At 50.6% G+C, this 14,976-nt stretch overlaps 1 protein-coding gene across 2 annotated transcripts in view; it reads right to left on the bottom strand.

Annotated features, from left to right (window-relative positions):
* Nucleotides 1–532: 532 nt before the first annotated feature.
* PADI2 (peptidyl arginine deiminase 2) overlaps nucleotides 533–14,976 on the bottom strand; it is a 53,390-nt gene continuing 38,946 nt past the window's right edge. For both annotated transcript variants that reach the window (XM_513113.9, XM_009449250.5), the window contains 6 exons: nucleotides 13,039–13,190; nucleotides 9,453–9,597; nucleotides 8,630–8,723; nucleotides 5,176–5,261; nucleotides 3,858–3,986; nucleotides 533–3,047 (listed from right to left, as the gene is read on the bottom strand). In XM_513113.9, coding sequence (XP_513113.3) covers nucleotides 2,814–3,047; nucleotides 3,858–3,986; nucleotides 5,176–5,261; nucleotides 8,630–8,723; nucleotides 9,453–9,597; nucleotides 13,039–13,190 — 840 coding nt within the window. In that variant the 3' untranslated portion in view covers nucleotides 533–2,813. The remainder of the gene's footprint in view (nucleotides 3,048–3,857; nucleotides 3,987–5,175; nucleotides 5,262–8,629; nucleotides 8,724–9,452; nucleotides 9,598–13,038; nucleotides 13,191–14,976) is intronic.

Here is a 14,976-nt window from a genome sequence, read left to right as displayed (position 1 = left end):
GGCTCCCTGCAGACTCCATGTCCTAGGCTCAGTCGATCCTCTTGCCTCAGCCTCCCAAGTAGCTGGGACTACAGGCATGTGCCACCATGCCCAGCTAATTTTTTAAATTTTTTATAGAGATGGGGGTCTCACTATGTTGCCTAAGCTGGTATGAAACTCTTGGGCTCAAGGGATCCTCCTGCCTTGGCCTCCCAAAGTGCTGAGGTTACAGGCATGAGCCACTGCGCCGGCCACTTCTTAATAAATCACTTGTTCCCGAATGCTCACCTCAGGCTCTGCTCCTGGGGAACCCCATCAGAACAACATAGTCAGACTTTATTGCGGGTACTGGTCTTGACCTTCGGTGATGGCCATGTAATATGCAGTCGCTGAGTGTGTCGGGGATTCCGAACCCTCAAGATACCTATGCTGAGAGCCCAGACCCTGTGCCCAGAACAGCAGGGGCTGCAGGACCAGGAGGGCCCAGTGTGTGGCTTGCCTCACTCCAGGCCGTGTCTATGAAGCAGCAAAGAACATCACACCAACAGCCATATGACTTCCCCTTGGACCATTTATTTCATTGTTCTTTAGTCGAGCTCTTCCCTAAACATCTTTAGATCTCCACCACAGGCTCTTTCCCAGAAATTTGAAACTGTGTTCTTCTTGCCATCTTCACGACATCCCCTGCCCTCTTACATAAGATATTTCAACATCAAGGTGGAAACAGGAACTTAGCTGAGTTTTGCAACAGAGAAGCGTATTCTAGGCCTACATTTATAGAAAGTGGGGGTGGGGAAGAGCCATGAGTCCACGGGGGTATATCCACACCGAGGGTTGTCACACTGGGTGGGCAAGTGAGATGGGAACGGGTGTGTGAGTCCTGGGAGTTTCAGAAACATCAGAAATTACCGACATCATTGGGGAAAGCCTTAGAAAAATCTATAAAGACACACTGTCTGCACATGGGAGGCGCTCACTTCCCCCTCATGTAGACTAAAAAAAAAAAAAAAAAAAAGAAAGAAAACCCATAAACCCACATTAACCAAACACATACACACATGACAAACTCTAAGTCTCCAGACAGACACCCTCAAATAGGCACTTGGTGTTTTCAGCTCTGGGGCAGGAGAGATCTGGGGCTTTGGCCTCCAAAGGCAGGAGCTGCTGTCCCCAGAGAGGAGACAACAGCTTCCGGAGGCTCTGGGGACTCATTGGATGGGTACTGGCTAGGTAGATGGGAAGGGGGCCTGTTGAAAGAAGACCCCCCCCCCCCACTGCCCATGTCACCACAACAGTGACTTGCTGGAAGTTTTGTGCCCTGCGGATTTCTGAATATAGTGGACTGGCATTTCTAAAGAGCGCATCACTGAAGGGGCAGAGGCTGGCCTTTAAATGTGGGCTTTGCATGTTGGGGAGTGATGGGTTCCATGCCAGTAGGGACCAGGTCCAGACTGCTACTAACCACTGTGTTTGCAGAGCCCAACGCCGTGCCTGGCGCTTAGTGGCATACAACAAATGTTTGTTGAATGGTTGAAGGAAATAATCCCAAATGAAAATCTTGTTCCTCCAAGAATATAAATTACATTATAACCTTTTCATTGGTTATAAATCGGTTCTTCAAAATGGGATTATAATTCATTTATTCTTCTGGCCCTAAAGGAACTTTTAAAGATTGAAACTGAGTCTTTTTAGTTGGAGCCAGGGAATGAATCTGGGTATGTCCAAATGAGAGGGTCTTTGGCAAATGCACTGGTGAATTTCAATGGGATAATCAAACCACCCCTAAGTTGGCAGCTGACCCAGAACTGGCTGTTGGGCTGGAGGGTAGGCCAGGGTCCTTATGTGTTGGATCTGATGTCCGGAGAGGAGGGGCTGGTCACTTATTGTGCCCCAGGGAAGGCCTGAATCTGGCTGCTGGTGAACAAGTTCTTGTCTAGCTGCCTGGACAGATGGCACCAGGAATAAAAAGGAAGAAAGTCAAGGCAGTGGAAGGAGGAAGGTCAGGGAGTGGCCAGAGAATCAAGGACCAGGCAAGAGAAGATGGATATGGCTGACCAGGGGCATCTTTACACATTGAACTCTCAGGTCACAAGTATGCTGGTCTGGGGAGAAATCCCCATGCATGCGGGGGAGCCTGCATCCCTGAGACAGATGAGGCAAAAGGAGCATCCCACACGTGGGGAAACCTGCTCAGATGAAATGTTTCCAGGAAGGTTCTAAGCTAACTTACTGGACCCTCAGGGAGTGGGGAGGACTAGCCAACAGTGTCCACACTGCAGAGAGAAAGCCAAGAGGATTTGAGAGGTTGGTAAGGAATGAATAATTGGGGGTGGCCACCTGGAAACCCTGAGGGAGATGTATTTGAAATGACGATGGCAGTTCAAGATACATCTAGGGTCCCAAGGTCCTGGGGTCCCTTTCCATGGATTCTACCTTGATTTTCAGAGCATGGCTGCTGGAAGAACTGGCAATCCCAGAATCTCCTTCCCTTCTCCCCTCATTCAGTGTCAGATTAGAGACTCAAAATTCTTTGGGGAGCAGTTTGGGCACATGGTTTGCTGTGTTTTGTTGTGTTCTGTTCCTTATGTCAGGGCTACAGAGACACTGGCCCAGCTATTTTCAGCAGGGACAGAGTCGAGGCTCACTGGGGATGGCTTCAGAGGACACTGAGGCCCCTCTCAGGGAGGGCAAGGCACAGATACCCCAAATTCCACCCCACGTCCCAAAGGTCTCCCAGCGGGGCTGTCCAGTCCATGTCAGCAGAAGGCTCTGGGCGTGTGAGGGAGGGTCTGGAGAACTAAGGGAAGGAGGCAAACACCAGGGCCCCTGGCAGGTCAGGGCACCATGTGCCACCACTTGAAGGTGAACGGCTTCCTGCGGACGTTGGTGCCACAGTGGACTTCCCCCAGAAATTTGTGGTAGGCAGAAATGTCGTCGATGAAGGTGCATTCGAGGCCCAGGGGCTCCAGGAGGCCACGCACGTGCATCTCCAGGCAGCATTCCTCCTCAACCTGTGGCCCGAATGGCTTGGGGATGCCCAGGTCCTTGTCCAGCACGATCATGTTCACCTGTGACAGGGGATTGCGATGGCAACAGCTTCCATTTAGTGAGCACCTAGTACACAGATGCCTATCCTAAGCTCATGGAACCCTCACGGCAACCCTATGAAGTAGTAACTGTGATTGGATAGGGACGGAGTGGGGCTAAGTCACTAACAAATGGCAGAGCTGAAGTGGAAAACCAGGCAATCTGCCTCTGTATGTATGTGTGTGCAAAAGCATTCACATATGTCTGTACATGTATGTATACATGGCTATATATGCATGCATCAGTGTGTACATGTACATGTGTATGAATGCGCACACACGTATGGGTATGTATGCATTTATGTGTGCATGTGTATTTCTGTGTGTGCATGTGTGTATATATGTTCATGCGTGCATGTGTGTTTCTGTGTGCATGTGTGTGTATATATGTGTCCATGCATGCACGTGTGTTTATGTGTGCTCATGTGTGTATATATGTGTCCATGTGTGCATATGTATTGTTCTAACCTCTTTTTATGTTATAGAAGACTCCCCTCTATGTAACAGAAATCCCTCCTGTACATAAAGGACTTCTAATCTTTTGCACAGCACTTTCCTATCTGTTAAGGAAAAGGGTTCCCAGTATCCCAGTGAAGCAGCTAGGATGAGCATATCACCCCTAGGAGGAAATGGAGGCCCAGAGAGGGCAAGTGCCCGAGGTGAGGTCACACAGCAGCTCAGCCAGGATTGGGACCTGGGCCTCCCCATTGGACAGCTTCAGCTGAGGGGTCCTTCTGGATCTGGCTGCCCTGTACTGGCATGGGGCGAGGGTTGGGGTCTGCAGGGCCTCACCATGTTTGGGAAGAAGGCTCTGGCACGGTGGTCCTCGTCCATCTTGAACAGAGCGGGCAGGTCAATGATGTCCTGCTCTGTCAGTCCCAGCTCCTTCTTGAGGATGTCACGGTTCCAGTCCAGGCAGCGCTGGGTAGGAGAAAGGAGGGAGGGCATGCAGGTGAGGGGGACACACACCGGCCACCTTGTCAACCCCATCCCTGTCTGCAGCACCAGGCCAGGGGCCCCGGCACTCCAGAGAGACTTCTAGCAGTCAGCGGGCGCCTCTGCAGCCTCTCCCTGGCCCTGTCCACTGGGGTTCAGGAACAGCAGTCATAATAGGACAGAGGAAGGTCACAGATGTCAGAACAGCAGCTGCCATTTCCTGAGCACTCACTAGAGCCGGTCCCTGTGCTAAGTGCTTCCCACACAGCACCTCAGTGACCCCTCGGGCCACCCCACGAGCTGAGGATAACACTGATGATTTTGGTAATAACAAAAGCTAATGCGTACATGTGCCTAGTACTGTTCTAAGCGCATTACATAGATTGCCTATTTAAGCTCCAGCCCTGTAATATAGATGCTATTATTATTCCCTTTTAATTTTTTTTTTAAGACTGAGTCTCACTCTGTTGCCCATGCTGGAGTGCAGTGGCACGATCTCGGTTCACTGCAACCTCCACTTCCTGGGTTCAAGTGATTCTTCAGCCTCAGCCTCCCAAGTAGCTGGGATTATAGGCGCCCGCCACCACGCCAGGCTAATTTTTGTATTTTTGGTAGAGATGGGGTTTCAACATGTTGGGCATGTTGGCCTTGAACTCCTGACCTCAGGTGATCTGCCCACCTCAGTCTCCCAAAGAGTTGGGATTACAGGCATGAGCCACCAGGCCCGGCCAAAATTTTTATTTATTTTTTTTGTAGAGACAAGTGTCTCACTATGTTGCCCAGGCTGGTCTCAAACCCCTGGCCTGAAGCAATCCTCCCGCCTTGGCTTCCCAAAGCTCTGAGATTACAGGCATGAGACACTGTGTCTGGCCCCCATTATCCCCTTTTTAGAGTTGAGAGACCCAAAGACAGCCTTAGTGAGTTGCCCATGGTCCTACCTCCCCAAGTGAGGGGGCGGCACAATTTGGCACTTCTTTAACCCTGGGACTTTAGCCCAGCAGCAAAGCAAGGAGGCTGGCTGGATGCTGGTGGAGGCTCTTCCCTGTGCTGCTGTGCTCGGGGTCAGGAGCTCCTGAGCCCTTGGCCATTCTCTACGGAAGCCCCAAGGATGTAAGGGCCTGAGCCTCATCCCTCCCAGGGGCCCTCTGGCCCTGCACCCCTGCCCTGCTCTCACCTGGAAGTACAGGTTCTCCTGCACAAGGCTCTCGTTGGACAGAATCTTGTTGATGGTGATTCGCTTGCTGCTCATCCCACCCAAGCCTGTGGGGGTCAAAGGACAGGGGATGGTCAAGCTTTAGATACCCAGGCTGAGTGTTCCCCTTTTGCCAAGATCCTCCAGCCCTGGGCTAACTGCTGGACTGGGACTGGGGAGATGGGACTGGGGAGAGGCTGGATCACAGGAGGGCACTCCCAGGCAAAATCAGGCCCCTCTCTGTCTGGGGAGGGCAGCACACACTCTTTTCTCCAGAGTTGACCATGACATCTGAGCCAGGACAGTGGTGGCAGCTGCCTTGCTCTTGCTTTGGCCAGTGGGATCAGGGGTGCTACAAGTAGCCCCCTGGTTCTCCCACCTAGAGCCTACTCCTAAGGATGAGCAGCTGACCAGCATGAATGTGGCAGAAGCAGCATGGCCAAAGGGGACATCCTTCCTGTCTTCCAGAGCTGCCTCATCTTGGCTGCTGCTCTGGAGTGGCCTGCGTCTGCCTCCTGTACCACACGATGGCTTATGTGGCTTCCAGCTTGATTAGTAATGCCTAATGCTCAATGAGCACCTACTATGTGGCCGACGCTCTTCTAAACGCTTTACATTGAATTAACTCATGGATCCTCCCCACATTTCTATGGGGTAGTCACTACCCTGAAAAATGAGGAAACTGAGGCACAGAGAAGTTATGTGACTTGTTTCAGGACTTACATCTAGCAAGCGGCAGAGTTGGTGTGCAGATCAGGCAGTCTGATTCCAGAGCCTATGCTCTTAACCTATTATTTATTTATTTATTTTGGCCTTATCTGGGAAGAGCCTGCTGGTCCATTGCACTTCCCAGGTTTATAACTGGACAGCAGCAAAGATGCCCAGCTATAAGCTGGATGTAATCTTTGAGGCTTAGGGACTCAGAAGGGAGGGTCCAGGTAGAGACAGAAAACTTTAGGGATCTGTGATTTTCTAAAACTGATCCAAGTTCAGGGGATAGATTGATATAAGCATTTTTCTGGAGGGCAAGTCTGTAGTTTTTATAATCTTTTAAAGGGATGTGTTTTCCCCAAACATTGTGGGCTCTGGTCCAGCGGAGATCTTGGCTCTTTGGCATTGCCTGGTTCACCTTCCTCCCCAGGTCTCCTATGTGCTTCTACTCTCTGCTGACTGCACATCCACGCATCCTCTCTCTCTCTGTCCCAATTACATGAATGTCTAAGTCCAGGAGATAATGTTTCACTCCTGAACTGACAACGACGATGCCTGACCATGCCTTCTGTCCATCAAAGTCTAGTTTTCTTCCTGTCCCCAAACTGTATTCTATCTATTTTCTCTCTATCTCTCTTTCTAAAATACAAAGAGAAATCTGGGGCACTGCTTGCCCCTATTTGTACAAAAATAATGGTCCCTATATCCTATGGGTAGTTTTTGAAGGTATGTTTAATATTAGAGAGGAAGCCTCCAGGAAGTCAGGACTCAAGCTTGCCAATCCAAGAACAAACTTCCCATCGGTGGGGAATTTAAAAAGGGTGGTGGTGTTAAATTGGTCTTGTCTGTCCTAGACACCAGTGACAGTCAGGAACACTGTCTTTGGATCTGAGGGGCAGTCATGTAAGAATCAACCAGCTGCGGGAACTCAGGCTTTCAGGCATGAGATATATTATGGATACCAACCTGAAAAGTGACAAAAGTAATTTAAGAAAAAAATAGGCCGAGCATGGTGGCTCACGCCTGTAATCCCAGCACTTTGGGAGGCCGAGGCGGGTGGTTCATGAGGTCAGGAGATTGAGACCATCCCGGCTAACATGGTGAAACCCCACCTCTACTAAAAATACAAAAAATTAGCCGGGCGTGGTGGCGGGCGCCTGTAATCCCAGCTACTTGGGAGGCTGAGGCAGGAGAATGGCTTGAACCTGGGAGGCGGAGCTTGCAGTGAGCCGAGATGGCACCACTGCACTCCAGCCTGGACGACAGAGTGAGACTGTGTCTCAAAAAAAAAAAAAAAAAAAGTATAACGGATATAGAGAGTGCTGATGGTTAGTCAGCATGGTAGATGTATTTAATGTCCCGGAACTATGTCCTTACAAGTGGTTAAAATAACAAATGTGTTAGATTAGGTATATTTTATCACAATAAAAAATGTGTTGGACATAAGGATGGCAATGGCAAACACCGGGGACTACTAGAGTGGGGAGGGAGAGAGGAGGGAAAGAGTTGAATGACTAACTGTTGTCTACTATGCTCAGTACCTGCGTGATGGGATCATTCATACCCCAAATCACACAATACACCCAGGTAACAAACCTGCACATGTACCCCCTAAATCTAAAATAGAAGTTGAAAAAGAAAAAAAAGAAGTATGAGGAATTGGCATGGTGTCTCTAACCTGGCTGGTTGTCTCCACCTGATCATCTTTCCCTCTTTCCGTCATTAATTCAAATGCAAACCTCATCCCGTCTATGTCTGTCCCAATTATGTGAATGTCTAAACGTAGAAGATAATGTCTCACTTCTGGACTGACAACCACGATGTCTGACCATGCCTTTTGCCCACTAAAGTCCACTTTTCTTCCTGTCCCTAAATTGTATTGTATCTATTTTCTCTCTATCTCTCTTTCTAAAATACAAGCTCCTTGAATGCAGATTGCACATCAGTTTTCTTTTCTTTTTCAAAATTTTTATTATAGAGAGGCTGGGTGTGGTGGCTCATGCCTGTAATTCCAGCACTTTGGGAGGCTGAGGCGGGTGGATCACCTGAGGACAGGAGTTCAAGACCAGCCTGACCAACATGGTGAAGCCCAGTTTCTACTAAATAAAAAAAAATTAGCTGGGCATAGTGGTGCCTGCCTGTAATCCCAGCTACTTGGGAGGCTGAGGCAGAAGAATCGCTTGAACCTGGGAGGCGGAGGTTGTAGTGAGCCAAGATTTCACCATTGCACTCCAGCCTGGGCAATAAGAGTGAAACTCTGTCTCAAAAAAAAAAAAAAAGTATTATGAAAATGGGGCTCTCACTATGTTGCCCAGATTGGTCTCGAACTCCCGGACTCAAGTGATCCTCCTTCTTCAGCCTCCAAAGGTGTTGGAATTGTAGGCATGAGCCACCAGACCCAGCTGCATGTCAGTTTTCAACCATTTAACCCTCCACTGGGTCTGGTGCCATTTAAAGTATACGCTAGGGCTTGAAGATGCGCTATGCACTGCTGGTGACACTAAGGAGCTGTGGGCAGCTCACAGTCCACCCAACCACAGCAAGGGTCACAGGAGGCCAGAGGTGCTTCCCAGCATGGCGACCTCACAAACCCCTGATCAGGCCGGACACCCAGGGAAGTGGAGCTGGGTGCTCAGGGACAAAGTGCTTATCTGCCCCACCCTCCCGAGGGTCTCTCTGGGGCCTCCAGCTCGCCACTTCCTGTCAAGGCCCTGTGGCCACTCACCTTTGAACATGATGGCCTCTCCATGGCCGTCCTTCTGCTTCTCTCGGAAGAGCTTGTAGCAGGCCGAGGTGCTGGCCATGAGTAGCAGGAATTTCTGCAAGAGACAGTCCAGAGGGACAGAGTCAGCAGTGGGAAGGCACCCAAGGAGCACGGGGAAGCCCTGCGCTGAGGACCCAGTGCCTTGCCTGCTCATCGCCTCAGGCCTCCCATGCCGAGTGGCAAAGGCTGACGGGGAGGGTGTTCTCTGCTTCAGAGGAATATTTCTCACCTTTCCTCTACCTCAGCAATGTCACCAGATCAAGGCTCAGAGTCAAAGGTGGACTTGGACAGGACATCTCCAAGTTGCCAAGCAGCCACACAACTTGCAGAGAATTTCCAGGGTATGAAGTTGTACCCGTAAGAAAATGAAAGAACCTCTTTCCAGTGCCACAGGTGCATACCCTATTTCTCTCTAGAGCGTTACCGCCAACACAATAGCCACTAGCCTTGTGTGACTATTGAACACTTGAGCTGTGGCTAGTCTGAATTTAGGTGTGTCATGTGAGTAAAATCTTTGCCAGATTTTGAAGATTTAGTATGAGAAAAGAATTTAAATCTCTCGTTAATAATTTTTAGGCTGATTATGTGTTGCAGTGCTAACATTTTGGATTTATGGGGTTAAAATTTTACCTGCCACAGCAACAACATGCAAACCAGCTTCAGCCTACTTCCTCCTTCCTTTATGCTGTCGAGTTCCTCTAGCTCTTGCCCTCTGCTGGCAGGAGCTGGTAATATATTGGTTTGCCGCTACCCCATTCACTCCAGCCTCAGGAGGCTAGCTTACCTTTGTGCCGGGGATGGGGACAAAGGACATGAACTCATCTACGTGGCCCACAGTCAGCCAGTCTGAGTAGAGCTCCACGGGCGCCTGCACCTGCTGGGCCTTCAGGAAGTCACGCACCACCTTGGTCATCCTCCGACCACCAGACCTGGAGAAGGGAGGAAGAGGAGTTTCAGTAAATTACCCACCGCACCAGAGGGCCTGCAAGAGGAGTTTGGTCTCTGGGACCCACCTCGGACCCAGAGTGGCATCAGCAGAGAAGTCCCAGGAAGGAGACTAGGTTGGGTTAAGAGACCCTGGCGCAGGCAGTAAGGCGTTTGAGTCCCAGGGGAAAGAGTAGGTGTGAGTTGCAGCTGCGGCCTGTGTGAAGGGCAGGGAGCCCAGGCTTCAGCCCTCGAGGGTGCCAGTGAGTGTGCAGAGGCTACCTTTTGTGTGCGGGAGTCCCACCTGGCCTGCCGGACGGGGCTAGGGCACAGGAGGGCTCCAAAATCTGCCCTCATCCATGTGCCTCTTTGCTACATTAACTTCTACTTACTTTAATCTTTTTTTTTCCCCCGAGATGGAGTCTTGCTATGTTGCCCAGGCTGGAGTGCAGTGGCATGATCTTGGTTCACTGCAACCTCTGCCTCCCGGGTTCAAGCAATTCTCCTGCCTCAGCATCCTGAGTAGGTGGGACTACAGGCGTGTGCCACCACGCCCGGCTAATTTTTGTATTTTTAGTAGAGACAGGGTTTCACCATGTTGGCCAAGCTGGTCTTGAACTCCTGACCTCATGATCCGCCCTCCTTGGCCTCCCAAACTGCTGGGATTACAGGTGTGAGCCACTGTGCCTGGACTTACTTTAATCTTTAATCAGTTCAAGAGAAACCTCCTCCAGGAAGCCTTTCCTCATTTCTTTTTTTTTGTGTGTTTGTTTTTTGTATTTTGAGACGGAGTCTAACTCTGTCACCAGTGCAGTGGCATGATCTCAGCTCACTGCAATATCTCCCTCCCTGGTTCAAGCGATCCTCCTTCCTCAGCCTCCCAAGTAGCTGGGACTACAGGTGCCCACCACCCCGCCCAGCTAATTTTTTTGCATTTTTAGTAGAGATGGGGTTTTACCATGTTGGCCAGGATGGTCTCGATCTCTTGACTTTGTGATCTGCCCACCTCAGCTTCCCAAAGTGCTGGGATTACAGGTGTGAGCCACCGCTCCCGGCCAGCCCTTCCTCATTTCTAGACCCCCCCAAGGTCTTCAATCTCTCCATTATCCTCCGAAGATAACCCTAGCTCCTTAGGGTGGCCAACAAATTCCTTTCTGATCTGGCTCCTGGCCGGCCCTCCTCCCTCGCTTCCCTCCCTTCCCCCTGGTTCTGTCTGCTCCAGCCACCTGCTACACTTGCTATCCCTTGGGGCTTTTCCCTTTGCTGTTCCTTCTGTATGGAATGCGCTTCCTTTACAATCTCCTGATGGCTGCCTACTTCTTAACATCCAAGCCTCAACTCTAGTCACATCTTCAAAAAAACAACAGCTAAGGCACCCCTGTCCCCAGGAATGTTTTATCATGTCACCCTGTTTTATCTTCTCCATTGCCTGTATCAGCATTCAGAATTATCTAATTGATTTACTTGATTCCATGTTTATTTTCTGTACTGCCCTTACCCAATTATAAACTCCCTGAGAGCTGGGACTTCATCTGTTCTGGTCACTGCTGTATCCCCAGAGCCTAGAATAGTGCCTGGCACAGAGTAGTTTCTCAATAAATATTTGTCTTTAAGGGGCCCCCCTGAGCTCCTCGAGGGGGTTCAGGGCCACTCCCTGGGCTGACCTGACTCCCTGTCATTCTTTCTATCGTTGTAAGTCCCTCCATTTCATCAGGGTCTATTTGCATGCCTGAGACCTCTGCCATCTCCTTGAAGGCAGGGGCTGGGCTTCCTGTTTGGGACCCTGTGCCTGACACAGGGCCTGGCACTTGGCTGGTGCTCAGGAAATGGTTGCTGAGTGAATGAGTGGCCACTGAGTGGAGGGAGAAGGAGGCAAAAGTGGGCAAACAGTCGCTGGCTGTGCCAGTGGCCTCCCCGCAGAAGGCTGAGCATCCCATGTGGCTCGGAGGAACCTGGCGGCCAAATCCTGGCTGACCCCATCTGTGCAGGCTCCTGGCAGCCCTTTTGTGACGTGAGAACCGAAGGTATTCACTCTCTCCCCAGCGACTGCCCTGACAAGGAAGAATCTGTCTTTTCACTGGCTGGTGGGTCAACTGGGCAGGGAGTGAGGAGAATCACGGACAGGCCAGGGAGCCAGGGACTCATATTTCTGGGGCAGGACCACGTCTGCTCATACCTCTTTTAAGTATGGTAGCCCTGAGGATTCATTGGTACACTCCCACTCATACCTGTCAGTTTTCCTTCTCTGGACTCCTCCATCCCTTCCCCAGCTGATTTATTTAATATTTTATTTTATTTCATTTTGTTTTTTGAGACGTAGTTTCACTCTTGTTGCCCAGGCTGGAGTGCAATGGCGCGATCTCGGCTCACTGCAACCTCTGCCTCCTGAGTTCAAGTGATTCTTCTGCCTCAGCCTCCTGAGTAGCTGGGATTACAGGCATGTGCCACCAAGCCCGGCTAATTTTGTATTTTTAGTAGAGATGAGATTTCTCCATGTTGGTCAGGCAGGTCTCAAACTCCCGACCTCATGTGATCCACCCGCCTCGGCCTCCCAAAGTACTGGGATTACAGGCGTGAGCCACCGCACCAGGCCTAATTTTTTTTGCCAAAGTCTCTCTCTCACCCAGGCTGGAGTGCAGGGCATGATCTCAGCTCACTGCAACCTCTGCCTCCCAGGTTCAAGCAATTCTCATGCCTCAGCCTCCCAAGAAGCTGGGATTACCACAATGCCTGCTAATACTTGTATTTTTAGTAAAGACGAAGTTTTGCCATGTTGTCCAGGCTGGTCTCGAACTCCTGGTCTCAAGCAATCTGCTTGCCTCGGCCTCCCAAAGTGCTGGGACTATAGGCATGGGTCACTGTGCCCAGCCTATTTATTTATCTATTTATTTATTTTTGAGATGAGGTCTCACTCTGTTGCCAGGCTGGAGTGCAGTGGTGTGATCTCAGCTCACTGCAACCTCCACCTCCCAGGCTCAAGCGATCCTCTCACCTCAGCTTCCTGAGTAGCTGGGACGACAGATGGATGCCACCATGCCTGGCTAATTTTTGTATTTTTTGTAGAGAAAGGGTTTTGCCATGTTGCCCAAGCTGGTCTCAAACCCCTGGACTCAAGCGATCTGCCCACCTTGGCCTCCCAAAGTGTTGGGATTACAGGTGAGAGCCACCGTGCCCCACCAGCCAGCTGATTTATAATCTCATTATACACCTTTCCATTTGGGGAAAAGAGTTGTTTATTTAGTTATATATTAGATCCTAAATCACACAGACATATAAAGGCTAGCTTGATTTTCTTTCCAAGAGTGTCGGTCTCTTAACAGGAAGTTGTGGGAGGGAATAATTCCCCCAGCCACTTGCTCCATGTGTGAGCAACCCAGGCCACCCCAAAAGAGAAACAGTGACTTCCCCACTCCCACAGCCCCTAGCCCCAGCCTGGCTTCTCTTACAGAGGAAAGCTGCTCCCGATGAGGATGCGGCCAAGCGGGTATGTCTTGCCGTTCACGGTCACTGGGGGACTGACCTCCAGGTTTCCAAACGAGTCAAGGCTGGTGACAGACTCAAAGAGGGGCTCCCGGGTCACGTAGCCAAAATCTGGGCCCTAGGCAGAGGGCACACACCTGTGTTAGTCTTCTGCAGCCAGGGTCCTCAGCCCCCAAGCCAGCCAACCTCTTTTATCACCTTCAGTCTGGGTCTGTGGGCACCTAGTTTCCAGGCGGGTTGTCCACGGTCTTCCTATGATTAACAAAGAGCAGGGGCCTGGGCATGGGGAGGCTGAGTGTGTGAGCATCTCGGTGTAAGTGTGAGAGTGCGAGTGAGTGTGAGAGTGAGTGTGAGTGTGAATGTGAGTGTGTGGGCATCTGCATTCCTGTGTATGCCTCTATTTCCCAAGCACAGATACATATTGGTGATTTCAGAATTAGTCCGCATTTTATGCTATGCACTTTCAGTTTCCCCATCTGTTGTTGTTTTTTTTTTTTTTTTTTCTGAGATGGAGTCTTGCTCTGTCGCCCAGGCTGGAGTGCGGTGGCATGATCTCAGCTCACTGCAACCTGTGCCTCTTGGTTCAAGTGATTCTCCTGCCTCAGCCTCCCCAGTGGCTAGGATTATAGGCAAGCACCACCCCTGGCTAATTTTTGTATTTTTAGTAGAGATGGGGTTTCACTGGGTTGCCCAGGCTGGTCTCGAACTCCTGACCTCAAGTGATCCACCCACCTTGGCCTCCCAAAGTGTTGGGATTACAGGGGTGAGCCACTGCACCCAGCCCGTTTCCCCATCTATAAGAGAGTTACCAGATTAGGTAACCTGAGGAAGGGGAGCAGCTAGTATTATTATTTCCAGAGATTTGCTACCCTCTGAGCAGTAAGAGAATTTTGCATCCTGACCCATTGCCATGTGACTTCTGGCATCTTCCTGCAAAAGGAAAATACTTCCCTGCCCAGTGTCAGACTTGGTCACGTGACTTGCTTTGGCCAATGAAATGTGAGCAGAAGGGATGCATTCCAGTGAACAGCAGAAGCCACAGGAGCCCCCACGTGTGTCTGCCAACTCTTTGACTTCTCCCTGTGCTAGAAGAATGGCATTTCCCAGACTGGGGCTGCTCTGGCACCTTGAGCACTAGAGTAAGGAAGGCATAAAGAAGCAGAGTGGCAGACCACCAGCAGCAATCAACATGGAATGCCAGCAAGACACAGGCCTTTGCTGTTGTCGGTCATGGAGATTTCGGGTTGGTGTGTTACTTGGTGAAGCTGACCAATACGTGCAAAAGTGGCAGCTATGAATATACATGACATCTCAACCCAGTCTCAACCTGCCAGACTTGCCACTGAGCCCAGAGGAAGCCTCAGAACCCTTCTTCACACAGAGCTCCAAAAAACTGGAGTTAGCACACAAGACACAACCCCATTGGCCCCTGAATTTTAACATTCCTCTCATGGCTTTTGGGGTACAAATATAGGAATCTTGTTTGGGAGCTTGCACTGGGGTTGGGATGAAGCTTGCCTGACAAAATCCAGTGGAGTCGGAGGATGTGGCTTATCCTGGCTCAGCTGAGAGGCTCCAGGGACAGCTGAGCCCATGGGGTAGATGGCAGCAGCTTAGCGCTTTCTCATCTTGGGGCCCCAGCTGGCAACATGGGAGCTTGCCAAGGCTGGGGTGCTGGGGCTCTGCAGCACCATACAGGTGGGCAGGTATGCAGCACAAAGCCGGGCCTGGCCTGGGCCTCAAGGAACAACGCAGCCTGGGGCCTTGGAACCAGGCCAGCCTGGAATACTGAAGGCAGGTGGTGACCTAGAAAGGCCTCGCTTCTCATGCCTGTGGCAACTGCTGCTGGTGGTTGGTTTGACTCTACTCATCATAGTGTTAGGGAAAGTGGACAATAAGCTCAC

This window comes from Pan troglodytes, chromosome 1 (assembly GCF_028858775.2).
Source record: "Pan troglodytes isolate AG18354 chromosome 1, NHGRI_mPanTro3-v2.0_pri, whole genome shotgun sequence".
NCBI lineage: Eukaryota > Metazoa > Chordata > Mammalia > Primates > Hominidae > Pan > Pan troglodytes.
The sequence above is the reverse complement of the archived record's forward strand: the minus strand, read 5'-3'. Positions and strand labels throughout refer to the sequence as shown.